General features: G+C 43.4%; 1 protein-coding gene across 4 annotated transcripts in view; it reads right to left on the bottom strand.

Annotated features, from left to right (window-relative positions):
* Window positions 1-2543: 2543 nt before the first annotated feature.
* The window catches only part of LOC308388201 (kinesin-like protein KIF20B), a 64554-nt gene continuing 42102 nt past the window's right edge, over window positions 2544-24995 (bottom strand). For 3 of the 4 annotated variants that reach the window (XM_080868774.1, XM_080868772.1, XM_080868773.1), the window contains 5 exons: window positions 17655-17696; window positions 7712-7786; window positions 6734-6851; window positions 4834-4979; window positions 2544-3457 (listed from right to left, as the gene is read on the bottom strand). In XM_080868774.1, coding sequence (XP_080724900.1) covers window positions 3377-3457; window positions 4834-4979; window positions 6734-6851; window positions 7712-7786; window positions 17655-17696 — 462 coding nt within the window. In that variant the 3' untranslated portion in view covers window positions 2544-3376. The remainder of the gene's footprint in view (window positions 3458-4833; window positions 4980-6733; window positions 6852-7711; window positions 7787-17654; window positions 17697-24995) is intronic. The other variant, XM_080868775.1, reaches the window with a different exon arrangement.

The following is a 24995-nucleotide window of genomic DNA, read 5'->3' as shown; positions in this document are numbered from 1 at the left end:
ACGGTTCAGCTTGTGTTCCTGGAACGTGAAGCTGCCAGTGCTGGAACTTGAACCCTTTTACAGTGACGCTGTAATACTTACAGTAAGCTCAGTGATATACAGAAGTGAGAGTATGACTTAAAAATTCAAATTCAGGTAAAATAGTCAAAGACTTGTGCGTGACGTGGACGCTGGCTCCCTCAGTTTCACAGTCGGATCCACTCGTGATGTCTGGTGTTAAAAAGCTAAGGCAGTGTCTATGGCAACACTCAGCTTCAGGCTACATAAGAGGACTTTATTATTGTGGAGATGTCAATTTTTTTTTTCATCACATGAGCAGATCCAAACAAAATTACAACCCCTCTGCTCATTCTGCACAGCCACGTTTAAAAAGCTCAAAGCTTTCAGGGAGGGAGTCCTCATTTCACCACAGTCACTTTTTGATTACCTGCACGTGACACGCTTAAGGGAAATCAATACGCTGTCGCTGCTCAAAAATAACCTGGGCTATTCTCTCTCCGGACAGGCTTAGTGTGGAAGAGAGAGGAAAGAAGCCACTTCTGAAACTCCTTTCTCTCTCTTTCCTTTTGTGTGTCTGTTGTTTACATCACAATTATTTTTGTTTTTGCCCTGTATGTATCCTGGAGGAGGTCCTTGAGCAGAGAGGCACTGATGATTGTCCAGCCTCTGGAAAAACATCATGTCCCCTGAAGATGTCCACTCACTGAGAGTTACCCTGCAAAGCTTTCTCCACTTCAATCACCAGGCAAACATTTCAAAGTGAACCTGAACCTTAAAGTGACATTCTGGGTGAGTGTACTGTAGAAATCTCTGCAGTAGTCTGCCCGCAGGCTTTCAAATGTCCTGGCTGTTTACTTGACATTTCTATTAACATCTTTGCAACAAATGTATTTAAATATAGTCAGATTTTGTAGATTCTCCCTCTCCCCTTTAGTCTTCAGAGAGCGAGAGCGCTCCACACAAGCCTTTATTTCTCAAAAGTCACAAAAATCTCTGAAACTTATTTTCCCAAAACTTAAATTGCACAAGTATAATGAAGAATTTTCTTTTGTCTCTGTAGTCTTCTAACATGCTGCATCAGCACTGAATATATTCTGATGTTCACATTTATACAACTGAAACAATCTGAGTGACAAACTGCATCATGTGGAAAAGCTGAACTAAACAAAAATCAATTTTTAAATACTTAAAAATGTTTATAGCAGCAAACAAGAAGCAGATTTACTGTTATATTCAGTGTAAGTTGTAAACGTGGAGACGATGGCCACTGAAACTGACGTTCATATTTGATCCCAAGTCTTCAAATGAGCGTCAAAGTGAACAGAAGAGAAATTATTTGCAGTATTTTCTTCTTAGCTCAGTCGCCCACACACCAACAACTGTGGAGCTCGTTCTCCCACCTCCGCACCCCAAGTGACATTAATGACAAAAATCAGAACTGCTTCTTGTTGCTCGAGTGCCTCGGTGCGGTTCTGTAATGTCTGTAATTATGTGGGTGATTGGTCTATTGCTTAATTTTTTGTGCACTGAGTGATTACTGTCGGCATGTTGCAGAGTAATGGAGTCCTGTGGAGGCACGACTGTGGGTTTTGGACTACGGCGCCGCTTTAAAAGGTCACTTAGAACAAGTTTACAAAAGACTACAAACAAAATGGAACATACGAAATCTAATAAATGTAGAACAGACTGAAAACAGACTGCTGTTGAATCAGGTGTCTCAGTTAAGGAGATGAGACTGGAAGTGCGCCTGGACTTTGCTTTTTGTCCTCCAAAAATGTGGAGTGAAACCTACAGGCTGAGAGGTGCTGTCGAGATGTAGTTGGGATTCTCTGCCTGCCTTCTTTTCTGGCTCCAATCGGTACCAAAAAATAAAGATGAAAATACCAAACCAGACCATAAATTCACAAAGACGTCTTTAATGAAGACATTGAAAACGGAGCTGAAGGATTTTGGCAGGACAGCAGTCTGTGAGCTGAAAAGTGTCTGGAGGAGAAAATGCTGTTTAGAGGAAAAAAACCACTGCACACCAAAACGAAGTCATCAACCGTGAAACCACAGAGGAGAGAAAAGCAAAGAAAAGGTGTATTTGGACTGTAGGAGCTTCTTGTTGGTGTAGAGGTGGTGCGATTTCAAAAACATGAATGCCTGTAATAGACAAACCTTCACTGTCCATCCATCTGGTTCAGTGAAGTCCAGGCTTTGGTTCCTCCGTCACATCTGCTCAAACTTTATTCTCTATGATCACCAGCAGTTGGACCGAAAATGGCTTCTTGATGCATGTTCGATCATCCAGGTAAGGAAAGCTTACCTGGATGATTGAAAAGCTGCTGTTTGGAAAACTTTAACTTTAAACCTAATCCGACCACAAACATGCACAGATCACAAACATGCACTAGTCTTCCCATAATCCCAACAGTATCATTATTCTGTCTGTTTATTTAGATTGCACTATTTTAGATGCTTTACACTTCAAGTTAAGACCCCACAATATCTTCAACATAATATCAAAACAGGAGATGTTATAAAAAAGAAAACTCAGAATATTATGATTGAAACAAACTTTTAATGTAGTGTAGAAAAGAAGAAAAGTCGGGTGTTCAGTGTAGTGATCTAAAGAGAACTAAAGGTAGGCACAAGTCCCGAAAACTTATCCTGGGGAAAACACTCAGTCATGACTTTAACTGCAGGAAGGCGATTGGCTACCACAGCAGCACCAGACGGACTTTTTCTCACACTTGGTCACAATTTGCTCCTCGTCTCAGATAAAGTGCAGAAGCTTTCAAACGTGCACATGAAGTCAATACAAAACCACTTGTAACATTTAAATATGTCTCAACTATGTCAACTTTAACTGTCCTAGAAAAAGAAGTAAAAGAAAGTAAAAATCAATGCACCTGGACCTCCAGCACATCAGTATCAAAAGATTGCACGTAAAGGTTTTAAAAAAAGTCAGAGTGCTTACAGTTATCAGAAAAGAATCACTTGATAGTAAATGTCAACATTTAGACAACGAACAGCTGAGAGAATAAATTGGAATGTCAGTCTTGAGTGCGTCACACAGATTTATTTACATTTGATGATTTTTGAGTTTGTTTTCAGATGCTGCCCCCTCACCTGCAGCTGAGCCTCCCTGCTAACTGGCTAGCCTGTATTTTTCTCCCCATCTCTGATTCTTAAGAATCACAAAAGAAATCTAACAAGTGAAGTATTTACTGAGAAAAACTCAAACTTAAGTTTACGTTAAGTTAACGCTGAAATACTTGAATCGGTCAGGAAAATACTGAAATCACCACCATGTCTGGGTTAAGTAGCAGCAGGCTGTTAGCTTAGCCTGGAAATGGTCATGGGCGCGGGCCACGCCTCCAAATGGACTAAATTATTTGGCCTTCCTGGATCGAAGGCGCCTCTTGATGATCTGATGGTCGCTCTCTTTCTCCTCCGGCTCTCTGCTGATGATCTGAAATGAGACCAAACATTAGAGCCCTCAGATGAAAGGGTGAAGTCTAATCTGCCCCTCCTCCTCCTGAGTGGAACCAATGGTTTTATACTAAAGACATCATTCTGTGATCACTCTATAAATGTCTCCTGTGGTCTTTCAGGCATTTAGTTGTTGCTGAGCTGGTTTATTTTTTCAGGATGATGTCGGTCCGTCTCTTTAAACCTCATATTGAGAGTTCCAGTGAACAGCTGGAAAATGCCAGTATGACACAGGCCTCACATGACCGTAACCAACTGGACTCCATTGTCCAGTTGGTTACCTGTGACCTGTGAAAATGACGGGCTGTGTATAAAAATGAACAATAACTAAACAGTAGGGATGGGTACTGGTGTCCGGTGCCATGATGGCACCGGTTCTGACATAAACGGTAGTAACCAGACCGAAAAGCAGCGCACATTTCGGTGCTTTATTTCGGTGCTTTTTTTTTCCTGAGCTGTGATACATTTCTAGCCAATCATTTTACGTTTCCGAGGATAGTAGGCGGGGCCAGGTACGTACGTTCTGTTAGAGCAGAGCTACAGATTAAAAATGTCCGAGGCGAAGCGGTCAAAAGTCTGGCTGTACTTCACAGCAAAATATGCAAACTCAGCAGCAACAAGTGCTTTAAGCTGATACTGTGATACTGTCAAAGGAGGTAACACCAAGAATCTCATGAAACACCTGGCGACGCATAGCGTTTTTTTAAAAGCCGAGAAATGCGCCGTATTTGATGGCAGCAGCAGCCGTTCTTCTCTGCGTGAGTAGCTTAATGTTGTTCTTGTGTGATTTACGTTGAGTAGGCTAACCACGTTATTACATTAATGCATGTAAGGTGAACTAGCAAACATCATCATAGCTACATGCGGCTGTCTTCTTGTGTGATGGCAGATACTCCCTTCACCCTGGCTAAAAAGGCTAAAATGACCAAAGAAAAAGTGGAAAACAGCTGAACATGAGAGGTTTTTGGACCAATTTTGTGTTCTCCATTCTTTAAGCACCGGTTTGAGCACCGTTTGAGCACCGGCACCGTTTCAAAAGTACCGATTTGGCACCGGTATCGGATAAAACCTAAACGATACCCATCCCTACTAAACAGTTAATGTAGCACCCTCTGAATTAAAGCTGAGGGTCTGCATTTCCATCACATCTGTGCTCGTATTTCAAAGAGTGCAAAATAACTTTTGGAGCCAAAAGTATTCGGAATATTCAAACGAATATAAAGCTCATTCCGAGCCAGGAAAAAGGCCGGGATCAGCACTTGTTAAGGAAAATAAACGTTCCTCGGAGCTTTGTGTGAATAAAAAGTAAGTCTGCGCTGATACGGACATGTTTGCACTAAACGCTGTGAGACTCACTGGGTGCGCGGGCATGTCGATGGGGGAGGAGATTTCGGGCCTGTAGAGTTTCCTTTTGTTCTTCTTTGCTCTCAGACTGAGGGAGGAAGAGGAGGCTGCTGCATCTGTGCCGGCCCGTCCGCTCACCAGGCTCATCATCTTCTTGGCTGCAGACACAGTTTTAGAGGAAAGCAGAAGCATGCTGAACAGCATCCTTAACTACATCCCGTTAATCACAATGCTTAGTGTGCGTGTATAAATCATTTTAATCGCAGATTTAAAGCCTAAAAACTTTAAACAGGAATGTCGTCTTCACTGATAATTCACTGGGAGACAAATTAATCCAAAGCTGACGGCGTGTTTATCCAGCTGAAACAAACAAGCTAGGTCCATTATGAAAACTTGTTTGCCTCAGTAAACCAACGCTGGCTCTTAGAGTTACTCTCCAGGTTAAATAGGAAGCTCTTCCTGCAGGAAGACGGATTCACGATTCGAGGATGAGCAGGGTGAAATAGGAGACTGAAAGCTAGAGCGAAGTAGTGGAGGAATTAAAATAAGGATGATAAAAGACGAGTGAAGGTGAGAAGAGAGATGAAGGGTGGGTCAGATGGCTGCAGATGACAGCAACCTTGCCTTGGAGCCCTGAGGCCACAATTAATTGACCGAGTGAAACTGTGGGTCCCTGAGGATAAAACAGAGAAGACTCTGGTTGATTCCAATATGTTGGCTGTCTTAACTCTCTCCTTTAAGCCATCATTAGTGTCCCAAACTCACTGCCCTTGCCCTTTTACTCTGTCAAACCTGCGCAATGCTTTTCCAAATAACTCCGGCAGGAGCTCTGAGGTTTGTCCTTGTGTGCCCTGCGTTTCTCCCCCCCAACACTCACAGTTAAATTTGAAGATTCCTAAAACCCATCTGGACCGATAAGATTGCCTCCTGGACTCTCAGTAAAAATAACTGCAGATGAATGAATAAAATACAGCAGAGGGGATCTACTGTATCTGTGGGGAAAGTTCTGGTGTGTGTGTGTGTGTGTGTGTGTGTGTGTGTGTGTGTGTGTGTGTGTGTGTGTGTGTGTGTGTGTGTGTGTGTGTGTGTGTGTGTGTGTGTGTGTGTGTGTGGTGAGATCCAGCAAGGTCTGAAATTAAAAGTGTTCCTTTTTTCTCCATCATATTTGACATTCAGACCATCACTTTTATATTTCTGAAACACTGCATCAGCGAAGGACAGCTCCTGATGGACTGATGCAGGCTCGGCCACTGCAGTCCTCACGTTCATGTTTTCGCATCCTGATGAATTACAAATTAAAATGCATAAAAGCACCGGCGACCGCCAGAAACTTCAGGTTGGGCTGTTCTGTAAGTGAACCAGGCTCCTTTAAAAATGCCTCAATTCCACACGCTGACCTTTTCAGTTGTTCCACAGACAAGCGCCGCCACATCTGGGTTCTTACACGCAGGCAATTAAAAACAGCCAGAAGGCTGCGTCAGGAGCAAGACAGCGTGCCTGGGGCCTGTCTGACTGCTGGAGTGACTGCAGTGCACCACAGAACAGAGTGAAGGAGACAAACTAGCAAAATCTATCCCAGACTGTAAAGGGAGGAAGTGGGATCATGTGAATACCAACCCTCTTTAATGCAGTCACTTTGCTTTGTAGTTTTCTATACAGACTTACTTTGCTGTGATCTTAACTTTCCTCTTTGCAAAAAAGGCCCTGAACATTTCAGATTTCTGCACTTTCTGTAAACGTGACTTTTGTGCAGCACAGAAAACTCATTAAGCGCACTTTTCGTCAATCGCAGCATCGGTTTCTGCTGCTCCGTCTTATGTTCGAAATAAAGAACATTTTTCAGTCCCACGATCGTCTTCAACAAAGATAGTTCGAGTTTAACGTCACCAACAATAACGAGTCGCGTGCTGACCTTTAGTGCCGAGCAGCGTGGGGGAGCTCTGCAGGAAGTCTCCGATCTTCTGCAGCGTTCCTTCCTTCCTGCTGCGGACGCTGATCTGGGAGTCGTGACGACCCGCTGGGGAGGAGCTCTGATCAAAGAACAGCGAAGCACAGTTAGCACGTACGAAACAGCTTCTCGTTAGGGCTGCGTCAGAGTTCTGGGTGAGTGCAGATAATGACGTTTAAATGGGAAAACTGTCTGACAGTTGAGGTGTTTTCCACAGAGTAAGACTGATGTCACGGTGTGTGGGTACATCTGCGCTCTGCTTTTTAATTTCATTATTTAACAATCCTGTTTAACAGTCGCTCCTCTTCAAATAAAAGAAAAACAACTGAGCAGCACAATCAGCTGTCTCTGACCAACTCCACCGTCTTGGACTGCAGCAGCACATGAAGCAGCTCTTCACGTGTTACAGGCTCTACAGCTGCAGCTGATGGTGGCGTGGATCACACAACTGTGGCCTGACCACCGGACGGGAGAAGCTAAGGGGCGCCGCTAACTGGCCGTCAGTCAGAGACCATTAGTAAATTGATCCTGGATGGAAGTATTCTCTCATGTAAGAGAATTGCATTAAAGATGCAAGCACAGCGATGACGGGGCTTTTTGCATGTGGAGGTGAGCTGTGTCCTGTTTGAAGACCTTGGCTGGTGGACATGTTTAAATTCACCATAGTGCTGATGTGCACGTAATCAAAATTCAAAAGCTGCTTTTTGTCAGCATCGCTGAGAGTCTGCATTAAAACTAAACATGAGGTGGAGCTGACGACAAACAGGTAAATTCAATCCCCTATATTTCTGCGATTAACCATAAAATATCATCATGTGAACTTCGGCGAGCAGCAGAAACACTGCACTGTACAAGGCTTTGTTCAAGTGAAATGATGAATTAGTGATGTTCAGTGTGTGTCTGCACATCACATGGGTGTGTTTGTCTCTCTGTGGTTCTCACCTCTTCCCGGTGTGGGGTCAGCTTTGGCGTCAGTTTGGTTCTCGTGTTCCGCCTGTTCTCTGCCTCCACTTCCTCCTAAACACAAACACACACACAAGCAACATGAAGGCACGAATACTGAGTGTGCACTGAGTCATCCGTACCAGAGGAGAAATAACCACCAAAATGTTTCATAATGACAGGACGCTATGGACGAGATGGGTTTGGTCATTAATACGATGCAGACGAGAGCGAGATGTTCACACGCTTTGTCCGGTGGCCTCGGTAGGAGGTAAATGACACTTTTACCAGCCTGAATATTTCTCGAGAAGCGAAAACACGCTCCAATTTAGCCGTATTTACTTTGCAGAGGGACCCAAAGAGCTGACAAGCTCAACTACTACCAGTCAAAATATAATGCCTGGGTGTTTCCCAAACACCCAATTAAGCTTCAATGTTCGCTTTCAAACAAGATTCTGATGTCAGCAATGAGTTTCTGTCAACAGTGTGTGGAAAAGCTTTCATTACGGCAAACAAAGAAAAATGAGCGCCTGGACGTTTGCTTCAGTTCTGGATCGATACGCTTTTTGAGGGAAGCCTCTGCTAATGTGTGAATAACAGCTGGGTTTGTTTTCCTCCGTCGTTCCCAACTTTACCAGGGATCAGTCTATGAATCAACTATCCTGCAAGAATGTTTCATTAAAGGAAGCATCTCAGATTTCAGCGTATTAATGACAGGATGATGAGTGGAATGACATGATTGCATGGAGCTGTGAGTAAATGGTGAATGGATGCATTCAATTTGCAACTTCTAAATCTGGTAAGTTGCAGTTTGAAATTCAAAATTCACAAATGTTTCGTCTGAACCACTTTTGCTAAAGTTTCTTTCCACCTGTAAAAGAAACTTTGGACCTTTTGAAAAGCTGGAAACGCTTTCAGTTCCAAATAGCCGTAATACCAGGTTACAGCCTGTGCAAAGTGTACACGAGTAACATACAGAATGTAAACTGATGCAAATTCCCACTGGGTCAATCAAATAAAGGTGAGTATGAGAACAGAGTCTGTGTTTCATTGATACAGCCACCAATTAGAGGCAAGAAGAAAAAACAACAATGACAAAGAAGTCTTGAACACGTTCATTAAAAATGAGTAAAGATAAAAACAAAAAAAACTTTCCTAACTTCAAATTAAGTGATTACTTTTATCCTTTCAGGCACGTCCAAGTGATTCGACTAATGGCCCAATCTGCACTCTGCCCACTTCTCTGAAATAAAAATCAAACTAAGTGACGATCGTTTCGATGCTGAAGGAGACCCAACGAGTGGACGCCATCAGCCTTTGACTTAAGCTAGCAGAACAGCTGAAAACGTCCACAGGTGCACAAGAATATGAATGTGAGATCAGCCAAATGTTCGTGGCGCCAAAGGCTTTTGGAAACAGACACCACAAACAAAATGTGAGCGAACTTTAAACTTTAAGCTGAACTTGGACAAACCGGATAAATCTTTAGAATCCAAGGACATCACCAAACACCGTTTTCTTCCCTTGAGATGCTCGGCCAGACCTTTACTGCACCTGTGTGTTTGTGGCTCTTTGTGCCTTCAGTTTTGTATTCAGTAAATGAAAAGCGTGCTATAAAAGCTGACATCAGGTGATTCACTTGGCCATTGAAGAATTTCTCATTTCCGTGGCTTTAGAATCTCACGGGTTCGTAGTGAACACAAGGAAAACAGCCCCGACCTCAGTAAACACTTTCCTGGTGATCGAACTTATGAGTTCAGTTTTTTGAATCATGCTGAACAGAACATTAAATCCATTTTGTAAACTTTGGTTCTTATGTAGTTCTTAACAAAACTTCCCCCATTCAATGATTCACACCAGCACTTTTCGCTGTGCTTTTTTTATGTAAGTGCTTTTGATCTAACAGACATTTAAGTTGGGGTTAGCATGTTCCCCGAGGATATTTGGCATGCAGACTGGAGCAGCCAGGGATCAAACCACCAACCTTCCAGTTAGCAGATGACCTGCTCCACCTCTGAGCTACATCACCCCATGTAGGTCATACTCATTAGCGAATGATTGGTGATTGCCAAGTTGTTAGCCAACGAGTCATCTCAGGTTTTCTAATCAAACTTCACAAACCAAAGTGTGATTTTACACGAGCTGTATCCACCGATTCAAACCTGAAATTTCCTGTTTTTTCAGAGCATTTTCGTGAGGCAGCCTTGACTCAACCTGAAATTAATTTTGTCTCCATATCAACACAAGCCGTACAAACTGAATGTTGTAGAGTTTAATGAAAAATGCCCATTTGATTCTCTTCACAGACCAAAATGCAGACAGTTAGACGTTTATGTAACGTTTATGCGCCAACCTTAAACCGGTGTTATACTAATTGTCATCTTTATAAATTGCAAATACTTGGCCATATTTTACAATTAATAACTTAATAATCAGCATATTTTGTATCTTATCACAAACAACTCCAGCCTTACCGAATGAGACCAACTGCCTGATGTGTACTGCAGCACAAACCTCAGTTCTGGCAGAGTGAAGGAAGGAACATCTGTACTGGCTGCTTTATTTCAAAGGGCCTTTGTGGCTACAAGCAAAACCAACTACACCCATTACGAGGCTGGGAAGTCAATGAGGGATCATGTCCGTGTAGTATTCATGGTCGGGGTGGCTATAACGGGTTCCACGCTGTGCTTCATTGGAGCCCACAAAGGAACAGAAAACAGACAAATGTGTGCTGTGCGTTTCTAAAAACAGCGTTCTCAGATATGATGCGCCTGCATTAGCTCCAGCACAACAAATCCCTGAACATATACTTTTTTTTAGTGAATCAATTCTGACTCACTCTCGTTTGGGATGAGGCTGACCTGAGAGGAGGAGTGTGCGTGGCGGATGAGATGAAAACGCTCCATTTTGAAAGCAGAAAGAAGGTCACAACATGGAGTCACCAGTGACTCACTGGACTTTTTTTTTTTTTAATAAATTGAAGGAAGGAAGGAGGAAGGGAACGCAGACCGCCAAGTACGAAAGCAGAGATAAAATATGTGAAGAACGCAGACGATGAAGCTGGAGCGAGTGTAAGAGAGAGCGAGGAGGAAAGCGTGAAAGAAGAGGAGACGAGCAGAGGAGCCGCGATAAGCGACAGAACGAACGTGTAATTGGAATGTGTGGAGAAAGTCAGCGAGATGAAATGTGTGCAAGAGAAGTAGAGGCGCAGAGATGAGACGATAGAGGGAACGTGTGGAGAACAAAAATGTACCAGAGACAATGAATCAAGCGCCAAGAGAAGCAGATCAGATGGCGAGACGCAGAGATGTGGTCATTGCTACATGTCGTACACATGAATGTACACCAGAGCGCCACGTTCAGACCGTGTACTCACTCACTATAAAAACAGGACACTAAGCGGTTGATACACCTCAGAAACCTCTTTGATGTCATAACTGTTACAACATTTATCTCAACAGCACAATGTACTTGTGCTGGCCTGTATCCACCTACAGAACAGGAACAGGAGCATTAATCTTCCATATATTCACTGTGAATTAACATGATTCATTCTAAACGTATATTAGTAGCTGGGAAATTTCACAGGCAACCTACGCAACAAAGTTAAGCTGAAATTTCCAGTTTATTTCCATTTCTGGACTCAAACATGCTTTATTACTACAGCTGTTTCTTTATGGAGAAGCACAGCACAGGCGTCAGACACAGCCTGGTCTGAACAGGAGACGCTCAAACGTCAAAGTTTGCTTCTTTCACCCGAAGAATTAATTGAAGAGAAACTGTAGCTCATCAGATTCAGTCATTTTACACAATGCAAGTTCATCTTGTTGAGAGGCTTAACACTTAATGGACGAGTCTTTTTAAAGTAAAACTGGCACAGCGAAAAATTGTTAAATTGTTAAATTTAAAAAAAAAAAAAGGGGGGGGGGGGGGGGGGAATCAATACATTTGGCTAGTTTTGGAGCATCAACATGTGACGGGCAGTTTAATGGGAACAAAACGTCTCTCTTCTGAAGTCTGTCAGTGTTTGTGTTCGGAGTGATGAAGTGGGAAACTGCCAACAAAAGAGACATTTTGCTCACATTTTGTTGGATAATTACAAACTTTCCTGAAGCAGAAGCAGAAGAAGAAGTGGGAGGTCCTGGTGGAGAGCTGAAAGAGGACAGTACATCAGACTCGTGTTTGATAAACAGGCCTTCAACTGGCAGCTTCAATAAATGGGACCCACAAAACACAGGGAATATTTACAGGAAGCTGGCCTCTGGCCAGAAGTGCAGAGGAACACCAATATCTCCAACCACGTTATAAACAGGAAAAGACAAATCTGCAGACGTCAGAAAGCGTAAGAGTAAAAAAGCAAAATGTCATGAACAGGATGAGAAATCTTTGTGAGACGTAGAATAAAAGCTGTGGGAGCACTTAATGACAACCGTCACACGCGATGGAGGAAATGAGATGTTTTGGGAGCTTTGGTATCAAAGTGGGAGGTTTGTGCAGGACAAGAGAGATTTAGATTAGCACCGTGCCATATCCAGTAGACGCTGCTCCACTGGTGCCAGTTTACTCCTACCACAGAACAGCGAGCCAAATCAGAGCTCCAAGCGCCGCACGCAGAGAGGAAGCAGTTAGGTGGTTCTCTCTCTCACAGGATCTCAAGCCTGTCAATCTGTTTGATAACATTTGAAGTGATAAAGACATTAATATTCCAATTACTTGTGTTTTCATGGAGTCAGATGAAGGTTTCTGTAACTTTTGAGCCGTAGTTAAAATAGGACAGTGCATCAGTGTGTGGATCAGAGTGACTCCTCACCAACGCCAACATTATACAACCAAAAAACTCAGGTAAAGACTTTCTGGGCTAGCACTGATGTTTCCACTACAGAAAGCACCATCATCAATAAATCATTGCTGAACAGAGACATGGCTGGCTGGGAGAGATGAGATGGAGAGGGGGGGGGGGGATGGGTATGTGGAGAAAGGGGTCCGAGGTTAACAGAAAAAAGAAAAAAAACTGAAAGGAGAAAAATCGGGGAAGGCAGAAGGAAAAAGGGTTGCGTGCTAAGAGTAAAAGGAGAAGCGGTTTATTTGCTCGTGCGTGAACGTGGCGTGTCAGCATACATGCATCAGCTGCCAATGCGCCATTATCTCAGAGAAAAATTGAATTGGTGCAGAAGTCTGGAAGGCTGATGAAATCGGGAGCCGAATCTCTGCTGGGTCACTGCCTGCAGATGTCAAACCCATCAGAGAAGAAGCCACTTCACCATGCAACTGCCTGCCTGGTGTCAGCGATGAAATATGAGCACTCCGTTTAAGAAGTAGCAATTTAATGTAAATGATTCCAGAGCATAATTGCTCTGAAGAACAAGACGAATGGCAGGAACACAACAACCCCGTTTCCAAAAATGGAGTGATTGCAATTTACCTTTTATACCACGCAAAGAATGGAATACATGTGATTTTAAATACATGCTCAGTTCATCTCCCAGGAGTAAAACTAAAGAAACGTTTGGTTTCCCCGGGTAGATTACTGATGAAGCACAAAAAATGTAAAATCAAAATGCAAACATATTAAACCAATTTGTTTCAGCATTTAACTGTGTTTACTGTTTCCAGATAAATATATCCCAACATTTTACACAGCATGGAAACTTTTCTGAAAATAGGGTTTCACTTTGCCGTTAGCACTGAGATCTGATTCTAAAACAAGACAAGAGCGCAATCATCACCATAATGATAATTTAATGTTTTTATAATAAAAACAACACTTAGCCATGAAACACAGGATGCAGATATAAATGCAGCCCGTGTTTCATTAGAATAGATAAAAGAAAATACCAGAATGTGGCGATGAAGGATTCCACCTATAACTAATCACTGAGCACTTCAAACATAACGGCTTTCTTGGAAAATCGATTCATGGCCGTCACCACGTCATGAGAGCCGTCTTTCTCCCCATTCAAACAAAGATATTAATATTAGTGTCACTGCTTCAACAAGGTTTGGGATGTTGACTGATCCTGAAAAATCTATGGAAAAACAAGAACAGATGCTTCTGAAATTAACCATAAACCTAATCTCAGGCTAACATCTCATTCTTCTCACAGTAGTTGTGTTTTGTCTTCCACGGCACACTCTGATACTGGCAGACCCCCTCGCAGGGATGTAGCCTCGCTCATAAATCTGCTCCTATGGAATGCACTCTTCCTCCATCTTTAAATCTACAGGCCTGACCGGTGCACAAGAGGTGGCTGTCATGGTAACGGGAGTTTTGCCTGCAAAAGGGTCGTCTCCAAATAAGAGACGCCCCGAGATGAGACCCGAGGAGGCCACGCTAAACTGTTTCAATCACGTCAATATTACTTTTCTGTGACGTGCAATAAAAGCGTTTAGTGTCTGGGTGTGGAAGCCTTTTGTCTCTGAGCCAGAGAGAGGAGGTCCACAGCAGTAGGGCTGTGCGATACGACCAAAATCTCATATCCCAATATAAGACGTTTATCGTCCCGACAACAACATACGTCACAAAAATTTTACATTTTCTGTATATTCTGTGAATCTCAGGCAACTCTACTTGCGTGAAGCGTCTTCAGCTGGGCATCGTGTACCTGGAGTCGAGTGTTACATAAGTAGAAACGGCCGCAATATCCTTTGTATTTAGTACACGGCGTGTTCTAAGGTTTATCCGTCGGTAGTGTGGTTATATTAAATATAAGAGAAAGAGAGAACTTTAAGAACTTCTACAGCGACCATCAAAGCGATGAAAACAAATATTGCCATAAACAGTTTCTTTTGCGACACCATGAAACAAACGATAGCTTAAAATGAAACAAGACGTTTTCATATCATCATCTAATATATATCGTTATATCGAACAGCCCAACATGGCAGCATGTAAAACTAATCGGAAATTCTACTAGTTTAATAATAAATTGTCAAAACTCATAACTGGAGCATATTTGTCTTCTCTCTCATAAAAACCCTTCGAAGCCCAACACTGACATATCACCATTAGATTCCATATATTTTATAAGGAAACTGCTTATTTACCGATCCAGCAGCATTGGTATTTATTACTTTATGGGGCTACTTGAAGAATATCCAGTGTTCCACCTCCATGAGCATAGCTGAAGTTTCTCAGCAGATACTAAGCTGAGTGGATCGTGCCGACTTATATTTTGAAAGTTCAGCAGTACAAGAAGAAGTCAGGGGTCAGTTTAAGCCTGTGGTCGTACATGCGACCCGGTGATAATAATTTTACACTTTGACCCTGAGTTATTTGCTCAAGTGTCCTTGAACTGAACTGAGCCCCGGCAGGTTCCAGGAGCACCGCTCTGTAGCTCCACATCGACGCTGACCTCCCTGCAGGACGGAGGACAACAGCACAGCTCCACAAATACACGTGCAGTGTTTGTGGAAACCAAACACAGAGCAACGCTGTACTTACTGTGATGTTCTTGCACTGAAACACTAAAAACATTCACAGAGAAAATTTATGTTGAAAAACAAACTTTACTTTTTTAAACACCCAGAAAAAAAGAAGAAGAATGATTTGAACTCCATCTATCCTGCAGCTAAAATGAGAATCAGCAAGCTGTGGAAAGACCTGTCACGACTCTGGCTCAAGCTACATCTACTAGTTAGGCCAAACGAGCTTGAAGCTGGAGTTGCAAAAGTTGCCGAAGGGGGTGAAAATATAATGTAGAAGTGTGCTCATTTATAAACACAGAGACCTCCGGTTCACTTAAATAATGATCAACACAATCTACCAAGAACAGTGTAAATTAACGGGTTGAAAACAAACAAATTTAGGCCATTTTTTGGCAGTTAAGACCAAGGAGAGGGGGAAGTCTTCAGGAGTGTGATCTCTGCTTAATACAACTCTAATTACATATTTATAAACAATAGATTTGTTTTGCTCTGGTTTCCAGTGTTATATTTTTCTTTGCTTATCACTTATTGTTGGTTTACTGACCGGTTTCCATTTACTGTCATGTGTTTCATCTAAACGCCCCCATGTCCCCTCAATAAAGACAATTACAAAGCATTTTTATGATAAGTAGTTCCTGCTAATGTCTTAATGTCGTAAACATTTATTAATTTCAGCATCTACTGCTGCCGCACATCTTTATGTAGCAAAAAACACGGGGGAGACAATAATCGGACACATATTCAGATTACAAAGGGAAAAAAGAAGAAATCCTTTAAGCGGACAGATGAACTCTGTTGCAGTAAATTATTAATGAGCAGGTGTGCTACTGTCTACTGCTGTTTAAATGAGGGTAGGTAGGCTAACAGAGACAACTTCCTGGATATGATGCAATACAGTTCAACAGCACATCCTGCAGCCATGAAGTTGCGTCAGTAACTGAACATTATTGTAACTAACAGAGCAGGGAATAGGCCCCACCTTTGTGAGTTTAGAAACATGTACACCAGCGGTGCCTAATGAGCCACATTTTTACATATGACACATAAAAACTTAATCTGCTTTTCTCCCGACCGCACAAATCACATCAAGTATGAGCAAAACCTCATCCGAGCCAAGCAGCTGTGTGCCCGTTTGTATCATGGAACAAATGTGTTTCAGAGGTCAAATAGAGGAGGGAATCTGTGACACTACAGCATCATGCTGAAGGTGGCGCCTCCGATCATTAGTCACACTTTACTCTGTAGGATGGAAACCAGTAAATCAATGAAACACCTCAACAGGCAGCCCATGTAAACACCTCATTTGGTGTGATGCTTTACTCCGCTTGTTGGGAACGATCACATTATGTGCATGCAGATACACCCTCGGTGGGCTACACCATCCGTAACGTATCTTACTGATGCACGGCATGTTGGATGAAAGGGTGGTTTCCTGCACTGCATTTTAACGGTTTTCAGTCCAACATCTGTCGGCCTGGAGCCAAAGAAGAAACTAAAACTCGTTCACAGTAAAAAAGGTTTCCTGATTTACGGCTCCTACACGAGGCGTTTTTATCAGGTTCTGTGTCACCAAAAAACATGCAGTTTAAACATGCCCCAGTCTCCCCTTCAACATATCCTTGGACAGTGCTACACCACCTTCAGCAAAGCTGCTACTTCCAGACTGCTGCCCTGAAGTCCCGGCTCTGTCTGTCTGTCCCACTTGTGTGTCTGGGACGTGATTGGACCTGTTACAGTGTCAAACCGCAATCCTTCATTTTCAATCCTAAATTAGCAGAGAAGACAAGGTGATCCAGATCTGTTGAGTGACCCAGAAACATGTGGAGTGCTCATCCATCACCCATGTTTCACAGTTTTGCACTTTCAATTCACATCTGGAGTGAAGCCTTTAAACTGATCAGGTTCTATACTCTGTCACGTATTCAGCCTTACATAAATAAATAAATAAATAAATAAATACACCAAGCAGTATTTGAATCTGGTGGAATCATCATCATCTTGAGTGTGAGAGCCACTCAGACCCTGTGAGGGTCACAAACATGTGCCCCCCTGTGGGCTTCGATATGGCAGGGGATTCCAGCGAAACTCCTCTAAAGACGCCATAGTTTGGGTTCATTTCACAGATGCTGATGTTTGCTCTCTGCCGGGGCTCCATAGTGAAAGAGCAGATGTGCACATACAGCAGTGGCCTGAACAGAAACTCGGGCAGCGCTGGAACGCTCCTGAGCTGCACGACCTTGTTAATGAAATCAAAGACGGTCTTTGCAGAGACGGCCGTGTGGCAGACGTTTCTGATCACACCTCGCATTTATGCAGCCTTCAGGTCACTCAACACACTTAATGCTTAGATGTGATTCTGCAAAGTGGATTTACTAAATGATGTAACGTGTTCATAATGGGAAAATGGTGAGTTAGAACTGTATTAGATCCAGGAGTGAAATATACACTAATGAGGCGAATGATGATGAAAAACATGAGTGGATGTTTCTGGGCTTATGATATAGAAATAATCAGGTACCTCAGTTTTTGTTCGCCGCTTACTCCTCCTGAAAACACAAGACTTTGAAAAACAGGGGAAAAGGTGTTAAAATGTTACAATGTAACATGTCGAGTATTCTACAGAGTATTCAACGTTTAGAATATAATTTGGATAAAACACTGAGTACATTTCCTTTAACTGTGTTCTTGTAGTAAAAACATCAGTATTGCACCCTTTACTGTTTATTCAGCTGAGTAATACTACTACTGCACATTCACCCAGTGTATATACTATATGTAGATATATATAATGTTCTTCCTCTACACCCCCACCCCCCCCATTTTTGCACATGTCGAGGAGCGTGTCAGGCTACATTTCACTGTGTGTTATACTTGTATAACTATGCATGTGACAAATAAAGAACCTTGAACCTTAATAAAAGCTCATTTAGAATTATTACTGAATTCTTTTTGTGTTCTGTGGTAGCTTCTTGTGCATGTTTGAGAACGTTTTTTTTAAATTCTGTAAACTGAAAATTACTCTGAAAATTGAAAAAATGATATTTAGGTGCAAATGCAATTTGCACCTAAATCACGCACGCACGCACGCGCACACACACACACACACACACACACATCTGTACATAGTGTGTGTGTGTGTGTGTGTGTTCCTGTCTAGCTATCTTTGTGAGGAGGACCGAAATCTGCATTCTGCTATACTTGTGAGAACCAACAGTCACTTGTGAGGACACACAACCCGGTCCTCACAAATTTGAAGGCATTTAAAGGCATTTTTGAGCCTCAAAATGTGGTTCTAGTGTCAGGGTTACAATTAGGTTATGGTTAGGGTTAGGCAATCATTTTTAATGGTTAGGGTAAGGGGCTAGGGAAACCATTATGTCAATGAAGGTCCTCACTAAGATAGCTGAACGGGGTTGTGTGTGCGTGTGTGTGTGTCTGCGTGTGTGTGTTCCTGTCTAATGAAAGACATTAGTGTCAGTGAACTACATATCTCCTGCTGTCAGTGGCATTTAAGTTCTAAAATAAACAAATGCAATTTAAATAATAAACAAGAAAATAAATAACGAGAGAAATGCTGGAAACATTAAACTGCGATTCTGATGGCGAGGTCTTATAACACTGGGGTTTCAGAAAAGGCTCCAATTTCTAAAGCGGATAAACAGCACAAACGTGTCTGACTGGAAACAAAGGTACAAACTTCACACCTCCTCCCCAGGGACACTGAGGCGTTCCCAAGCCAAGATACCCAGCCTGCCCTGGGTCTGACCCGGGATCTCCTCCAGCTGGACCTGCCAAAAACATCTCCTCTAATAGGCTTCCAGGAGGCGTCCCAGTCAGCTGCCAGAAACACCTCACCTCCCTTCTTTTGATGTGGAAAAGATCTTTACTCCACAATCTCATTCTTTGGATTAGCACCCACAGCTCATGGCTATAGGTGAGGGTAGGAACGTAGATCAGCTTTGTTTTCATGCTCAGCTCTCTCAGCTACAGCAGCGAGGTGAAGTGTCTGCATCACCTGCTATGCTCTCCCCTCACTCGTGAACAGACTCAGAGATGCTTGAACTCTTCCACAGGCACCAACTCATTTTCCATCTGGAGTGGGCCATCCACTCTTTTCCAGCTGAGGATCGTGGCTTCAGACTTTCATTTGGCTTATTTTCTTCAGAATCAGAATACTTTATTGATCCCTGGGGGAAATTATTTTTTGTTACAGTGCTCCATTTTAAACCAACATTAAGACAAGACAGACAATACACTAACTAAGAATAGTACAATATATACATATATATACATACATACATACATAAGTCACTTATAAATAAATATTTGGAAAAGAAACATGTGTAGCTGTAGCAGTAACCAGTGTGTTAAGTGGATGCGTTGTACAGGGAGATGGCCACAGGCAGGAATGATTTCCTGTGTCGTTCAGTGGTGCTTTTCGGTAATCTCAGTCTCTCACTGAACGAGCTCCTGTGACTGACCAACATGTCATGGAGTGGGTGGGAGGTGTTATCCAACATTGTCTTTATCTTGGACAGCATCCGCCTCTCCGACACCACCTTGAGGGAGTCCAGCTCCATCCCCACAACATTGCTGGCCTTACGGATCAGTTTATTAAGTCTGTTGGCATCTGCGACCCTCAGCCTGCTCCCCCAGCATGCAACAGCATAGAGGATCGCACTGGCCACAACAGACTCATAGAAAATCCTCAGCATTTTCTGGCAGATGTTGAAGGACCTCAGTCGCCTCAAAAAATAGAGACGACTCTGGCCCTTCCTGTAAAGTGCTGTGGTGTTTTTAGCCCAGTCCAGTTTATTGTCAATGTGTACTCCAAGGTATTTATAGTCCTCCACAATGTCAACACTGACCCCCTGGATTGAAACAGGGGTCAAGTGTTTCCTGGTCTTCCTGAAGTCCACGATCAGTTCCTTGGTCTTTGCCACGTTGAGCTGCAGATGATTCTGCTCACACCACGTGACAAAGGAGTCGACCACAGCCCGGTACTCTGTCTCATCATCCCTGCTGATGCATCCAACCACCGCAGAGTCATCAGCGGCACTTCTCACTCGGCTACAAAACCTTCCCAGCACAATCCGAGGTTTGCTGCTGTAGAAGGTCCACAACTAATCCCTTTATATTCCTGGACTTCCAGGACTGTTTGTTAACTGACTAAACTAACAGTGTGTTAACCAATACTAATGAGTGTGGCTCCTGCCTTTAGCCTGATATTTACTGAAAGGATGGCAGTGGTACAGAAAACAAAGAGACTGTGCAGAAAATGTCAGCTGTGGCGTTTCTGGTAAACGTGTTCGAGTCCACAGGTTATCCACCCGACACGTCTGTCTTCTTAAAATTCACCTGCTAATTTGAGGTTCTCTGCACAGCGAGGAGAGGACACACGAAATATAAACACTTAACCTGCCCACAAAGATAAAAGTTATCAGAGGAGGATGCACTGACACGGTTTAATGCTTCCTGGCATTTTAAAAAGAAACAAACATTTTTTACACTTCAGTTACAGGTGGCCTATGACGCTATGCAGAGTCTCTTCAAGACCCAGCACCCCAAAGGGTCCCCATCTCCCCGCTGCAGTCATGTTTTATGCTCAAAACAAATAGTTTCTCTCATGTGTGCCTGGAGATGCACACTCTCACTATTATAAACATTACTCACACAGGCCTGAGGATGTTAATATTAACACTGTGTGCAGTATGTGCATGCCATTGCACCTCAATGTTCAGCACATTCTGTTGGAAAGCCTCGACCATTGAATTTAGCCAAGGAGAAAACAACCTGGATGCAGCAGAAACACGGCTAAAGATTTAAAGGCTTGTGTGGCTCAGGGAGCAATAAGGTCGGTGTCTTCTGCAGCCAAGAGACTTTTTTTTCGTTCTGCTCCATTAGAGCTGAAAGGCGTGTCTGTACTGAAAAGTTATTGCAGTTATGATCAGGTAGTCATATCAGGAAGTCTTCTATTTGGAATTATTATTGATATAGTTTGTTAGAGGAAAAAAATATTGCATTAATATTTTTTTGCTCAGTTTATTGCAGTGTGGTGGGGGGGAGGTTTGGTGACATTTAGATAAAATAGCAATATACCAATGTTATATACACAGAAAAAGATATTTAAGACACTAATATAAAAACCAGTAAGAACAGAAACAGAGACAGCTGATGGCAGGGTGTGTATGTGCTGCGTGAATATGGGTGAAATCTTAGAACCCCGATCTTGGAACTGAAGTAAATGAATGTAAATGAGACGTGACGTAAAAGAGTCAATCAGAAATTATACTTGAGGATAAATAATGTTTATTAAAAACGCTTCTTTTACTGTATTTATGTGATTATTGTTCATTTTGATTAATGCTGCTATCTGTATGAACAGAATGAGCTTGTTTTATGTTGATGTGTTATGGGTGTTGGGGTGTGTAGCACCACACAAAGAAAAGCTGAGCCTGATGATAACGGGGATGCTGATCACGCACGCACGCACGCACGCACGCGCGCACACACACACACACACACACACACACACACACACATCTGTACATAGTGTGTGTGTGTGTGTTCCTGTCTAGCTATCTTTGTGAGGAGGACCGAAATCTGCATTCTGCTATACTTGTGAGAACCAACAGTCACTTGTGAGGACACACAACCCGGTCCTCACAAATTTGAAGGCATTTAAAGGCATTTTTGAGCCTCAAAATGTGGTTCTAGTGTCAGGGTTACAATTAGGTTATGGTTAGGGTTAGGCAATCATTTTTAATGGTTAGGGTAAGGGGCTAGGGAAACCATTATGTCAATGAAGGTCCTCACTAAGATAGCTGAACGGGGTTGTGTGTGCGTGTGTGTGTGTCTGCGTGTGTGTGTTCCTGTCTAATGAAAGACATTAGTGTCAGTGAACTACATATCTCCTGCTGTCAGTGGCATTTAAGTTCTAAAATAAGTCGCCCACGGGTAACATCAGTGGCCGCGTCCATCTTTATACCATCTATGGTAAAACCCCACCTAACAACATGGTTTATACTGTGAGCTTCGAAATGACACATTCATTGTTAACAACAGTGATTGTAACGTGTTTGTTTGTAAAAAGATGCATACTGTGTATTCATACTGCTGCCACTTTTCTCCACATCACCCAGCTCCGACACTGTACGGCATCATTTGCAGGCTGTTGCAAAACTGAACTTCGCACTGATCTTTTTAAACAGGCTATAATTAAAATTCTATTTTGCTCAAATATTTCCTAGAGCCTACCACCGCTAATATTTAATTTATTATTTACTAACCAGTTTAAAGCTGAAAAGAGCTCCTCTACGAATGACCCTTGCTAAGTTTCATTTTTACTCGCCACGCTCACGTCGGCTTTCAGATCAAGAGGGAAGAGAAATAATTGCTAATCTATTAATAATGTGGCAGATAAGCACTAAATCAAACCTCAAATTCCACCTCTGACTAATCTACTACATTTGTGTTGAACATGAAGGTTTTCCTTCAGGAAACTGAGCTTAATAAAATAAAATAGCTGACACTGTGAGGGCTTCATATGTCTGTTTGTTCCCGACTCTCAGTCTCTCCTTGACCTCTGTGAGGCTCTATTAAGAGTGATCCCATTAATCAGTGACGAACCTGCTCTCCGCCTGTGCTCTCAGCTGGATCAAAGATAGGCCAAGATCCTGCCGGCACACAGACCCGCAGAGAGACAGATTGAAGGGCCGATACACGACTAGTCAATTACAGAGCCTCTACAAGATCCAGCGAATATCCGCTACTTATTCCCTACCCCAGGAGAACATTGGCTGTGAGTCACTTTAAGCAATACAAAAACATACACACCCTATTGTGGTTAAAAGAACAAGCACCGCATTGTTTCAATGCATGTAGTTATATGTTAAATGGTGGGAGAAAGGATTTTGCTACCACGAACATGAGTTGTTTTTGACACAGAGTGTCACAAAAAAATAAAAATAACAAAGCCAATGCAGCCACAGTACACTGTAATCCACTCCACACTGGATGCATAGGAAGAGTAAATGGCTACCCCCCCCTCTGTCCCCTTCTGGCTGCCTCTGCCTCAATTTTATCCCACAACTTAGACATTCACATTACTCACACTCTCATTACACATACATATAGGATCTTGGGGGTGGGCACGATACACGGAGTCCAAATTACCATCAGGGTGTATACCTCACCCCTGACGTCGTTGCCCACCTCTCAATTTTAAATACACTTAGTCATTGAGGGCTAGCAGGAGGGACTATGCGCTTACCTGCTGCTCTCTGGCAGGTAGCTCCAAGCCCTCCTGGGTTTTAATTGCACCTTAGAACACACATGCATCAACACTACAATGAGCGGGTGGAGGGAGGTTTGGAGTCTTCTCTCACCCCCATTCTCTGCGACCTGCTGGAGCGGGGGGGCTAGGAGGAGGAGTTGGCCGTCCGACTGCGGTCTGGAGTGTGGGGCCTCCCTGCTGCTGCGGAGTCGGGGTGGTCTGCCTCCCCCCACCGCAGGGAAAAGGGTAACACCACCTGGGTCTGGGTGCAGTTCCCCCCTCCAGGGGCAAGGGTACCTAGACCCGGTTTGTAGAGTACGCTTGGGGAGTGTGATCGTGTGTACAGCGTCTCTTTATGTCTGTCTCCACGTTGATTGAGTGTGGAGTAAGTGCATATGAGAGCATGAGGGTGGGAATGGATGTTTGTGTCTGTGTGTGCCTGTATGTCTGTGTCTATATGTCAGGTTGGGTGTCAGGCGCCACCTCTCTGGGGACATCTCAGGCCCTCCAAGGTTTGGAGGCCTATCTCCCCCTACCACCACTTCCCCTGCCAGTGGCGGACCCCCTCAGACATCGGTGCGTTGGTGGTTCTTTGTGTCCGGGGATGGGCGTCCAGGTACACACCGGCTCACTCCTTGGCGGCCGCTTATCGGGGCCTGGAGCCTGGGGCTCGCTCGGGCCACTTCGGAGGTGGGGTGCCCCCGGCCTCTCGGCGTGGGGCTCGGTCACTCAGGCACGGCTGGCTGCCGGCGGAGCTCACGGGCGCGTCACTGCAACTCCCCCTGGCTTCTGCTCCGCGGCTGCTGAGTGAGCCCTCATCTGGGACTCTCCTCAGCTCTTTCCGGGACAGTGGCGCGGCTGCCCCTCTGTTGGTCTTCCTTGGTCTCTTGTGTTCTGGGGGCCTCTGGATGTCTGGAGTTTTGATCTCCTCCATACCTGCTTCATACCCTGGAGGACGGGGCTGTGGCCCCCCCCACACCCTCTAGCAGATTATTACATGAAGGAACCTTTTAAAAAACAAAAAACAAGCGCGTCCATGCTCACAGGTGTACACACGGGTGATCACACCCACAAACTACACCCTTTTTGGCTCCTACCTCAAAGCACACTGTGTTCTGTTGATCTTACGTGCTGCACAATAATGTTTAACATTTAGTATTTACTGTCATATTCCCATATATCATTGTGATGTTGTTTACTCTATTACTCTTGTTCTCTTCTGCTTGTTTTCTTTTTTCTTTCTCAGCAGGTGATCCAGGTGATTGATATATGCATTTTTTTTCTCTGCTCATTCTGTTGGTTTTTGTCTTTTGCCCTTCTCCCCCGTCTCTCTTCTCAGCTGTTTCTCTTTCCCTCTTTCTTTCTCCCCTTCTTTCCCCCAGTCCAGTCTGTCCCGTATTCAGTAAGTGAAAATAAAATAAACAATAAAAGGTGAATCAAATGGACCATTATGGCAAGGATGGGATGGTCAATTTGGTAAAGTAAATCCGTTGGGCATCTTTCTTTGCCTTTAGACAACAATTCTGATGCAAAAGAGCCAAACGGGACAGGCAAAAAAAAAAAAAAAGAAAAAAAAAGAAGAGT

The sequence above is a fragment of the Rhamphochromis sp. 'chilingali' genome (genome assembly GCF_963969265.1).
Source record: "Rhamphochromis sp. 'chilingali' genome assembly, chromosome: 20".
NCBI lineage: Eukaryota > Metazoa > Chordata > Actinopteri > Cichliformes > Cichlidae > Rhamphochromis > Rhamphochromis sp. 'chilingali'.
Note: the sequence above shows the minus strand (reverse complement) of the source record. Positions and strands in the feature narration are given on the sequence as shown.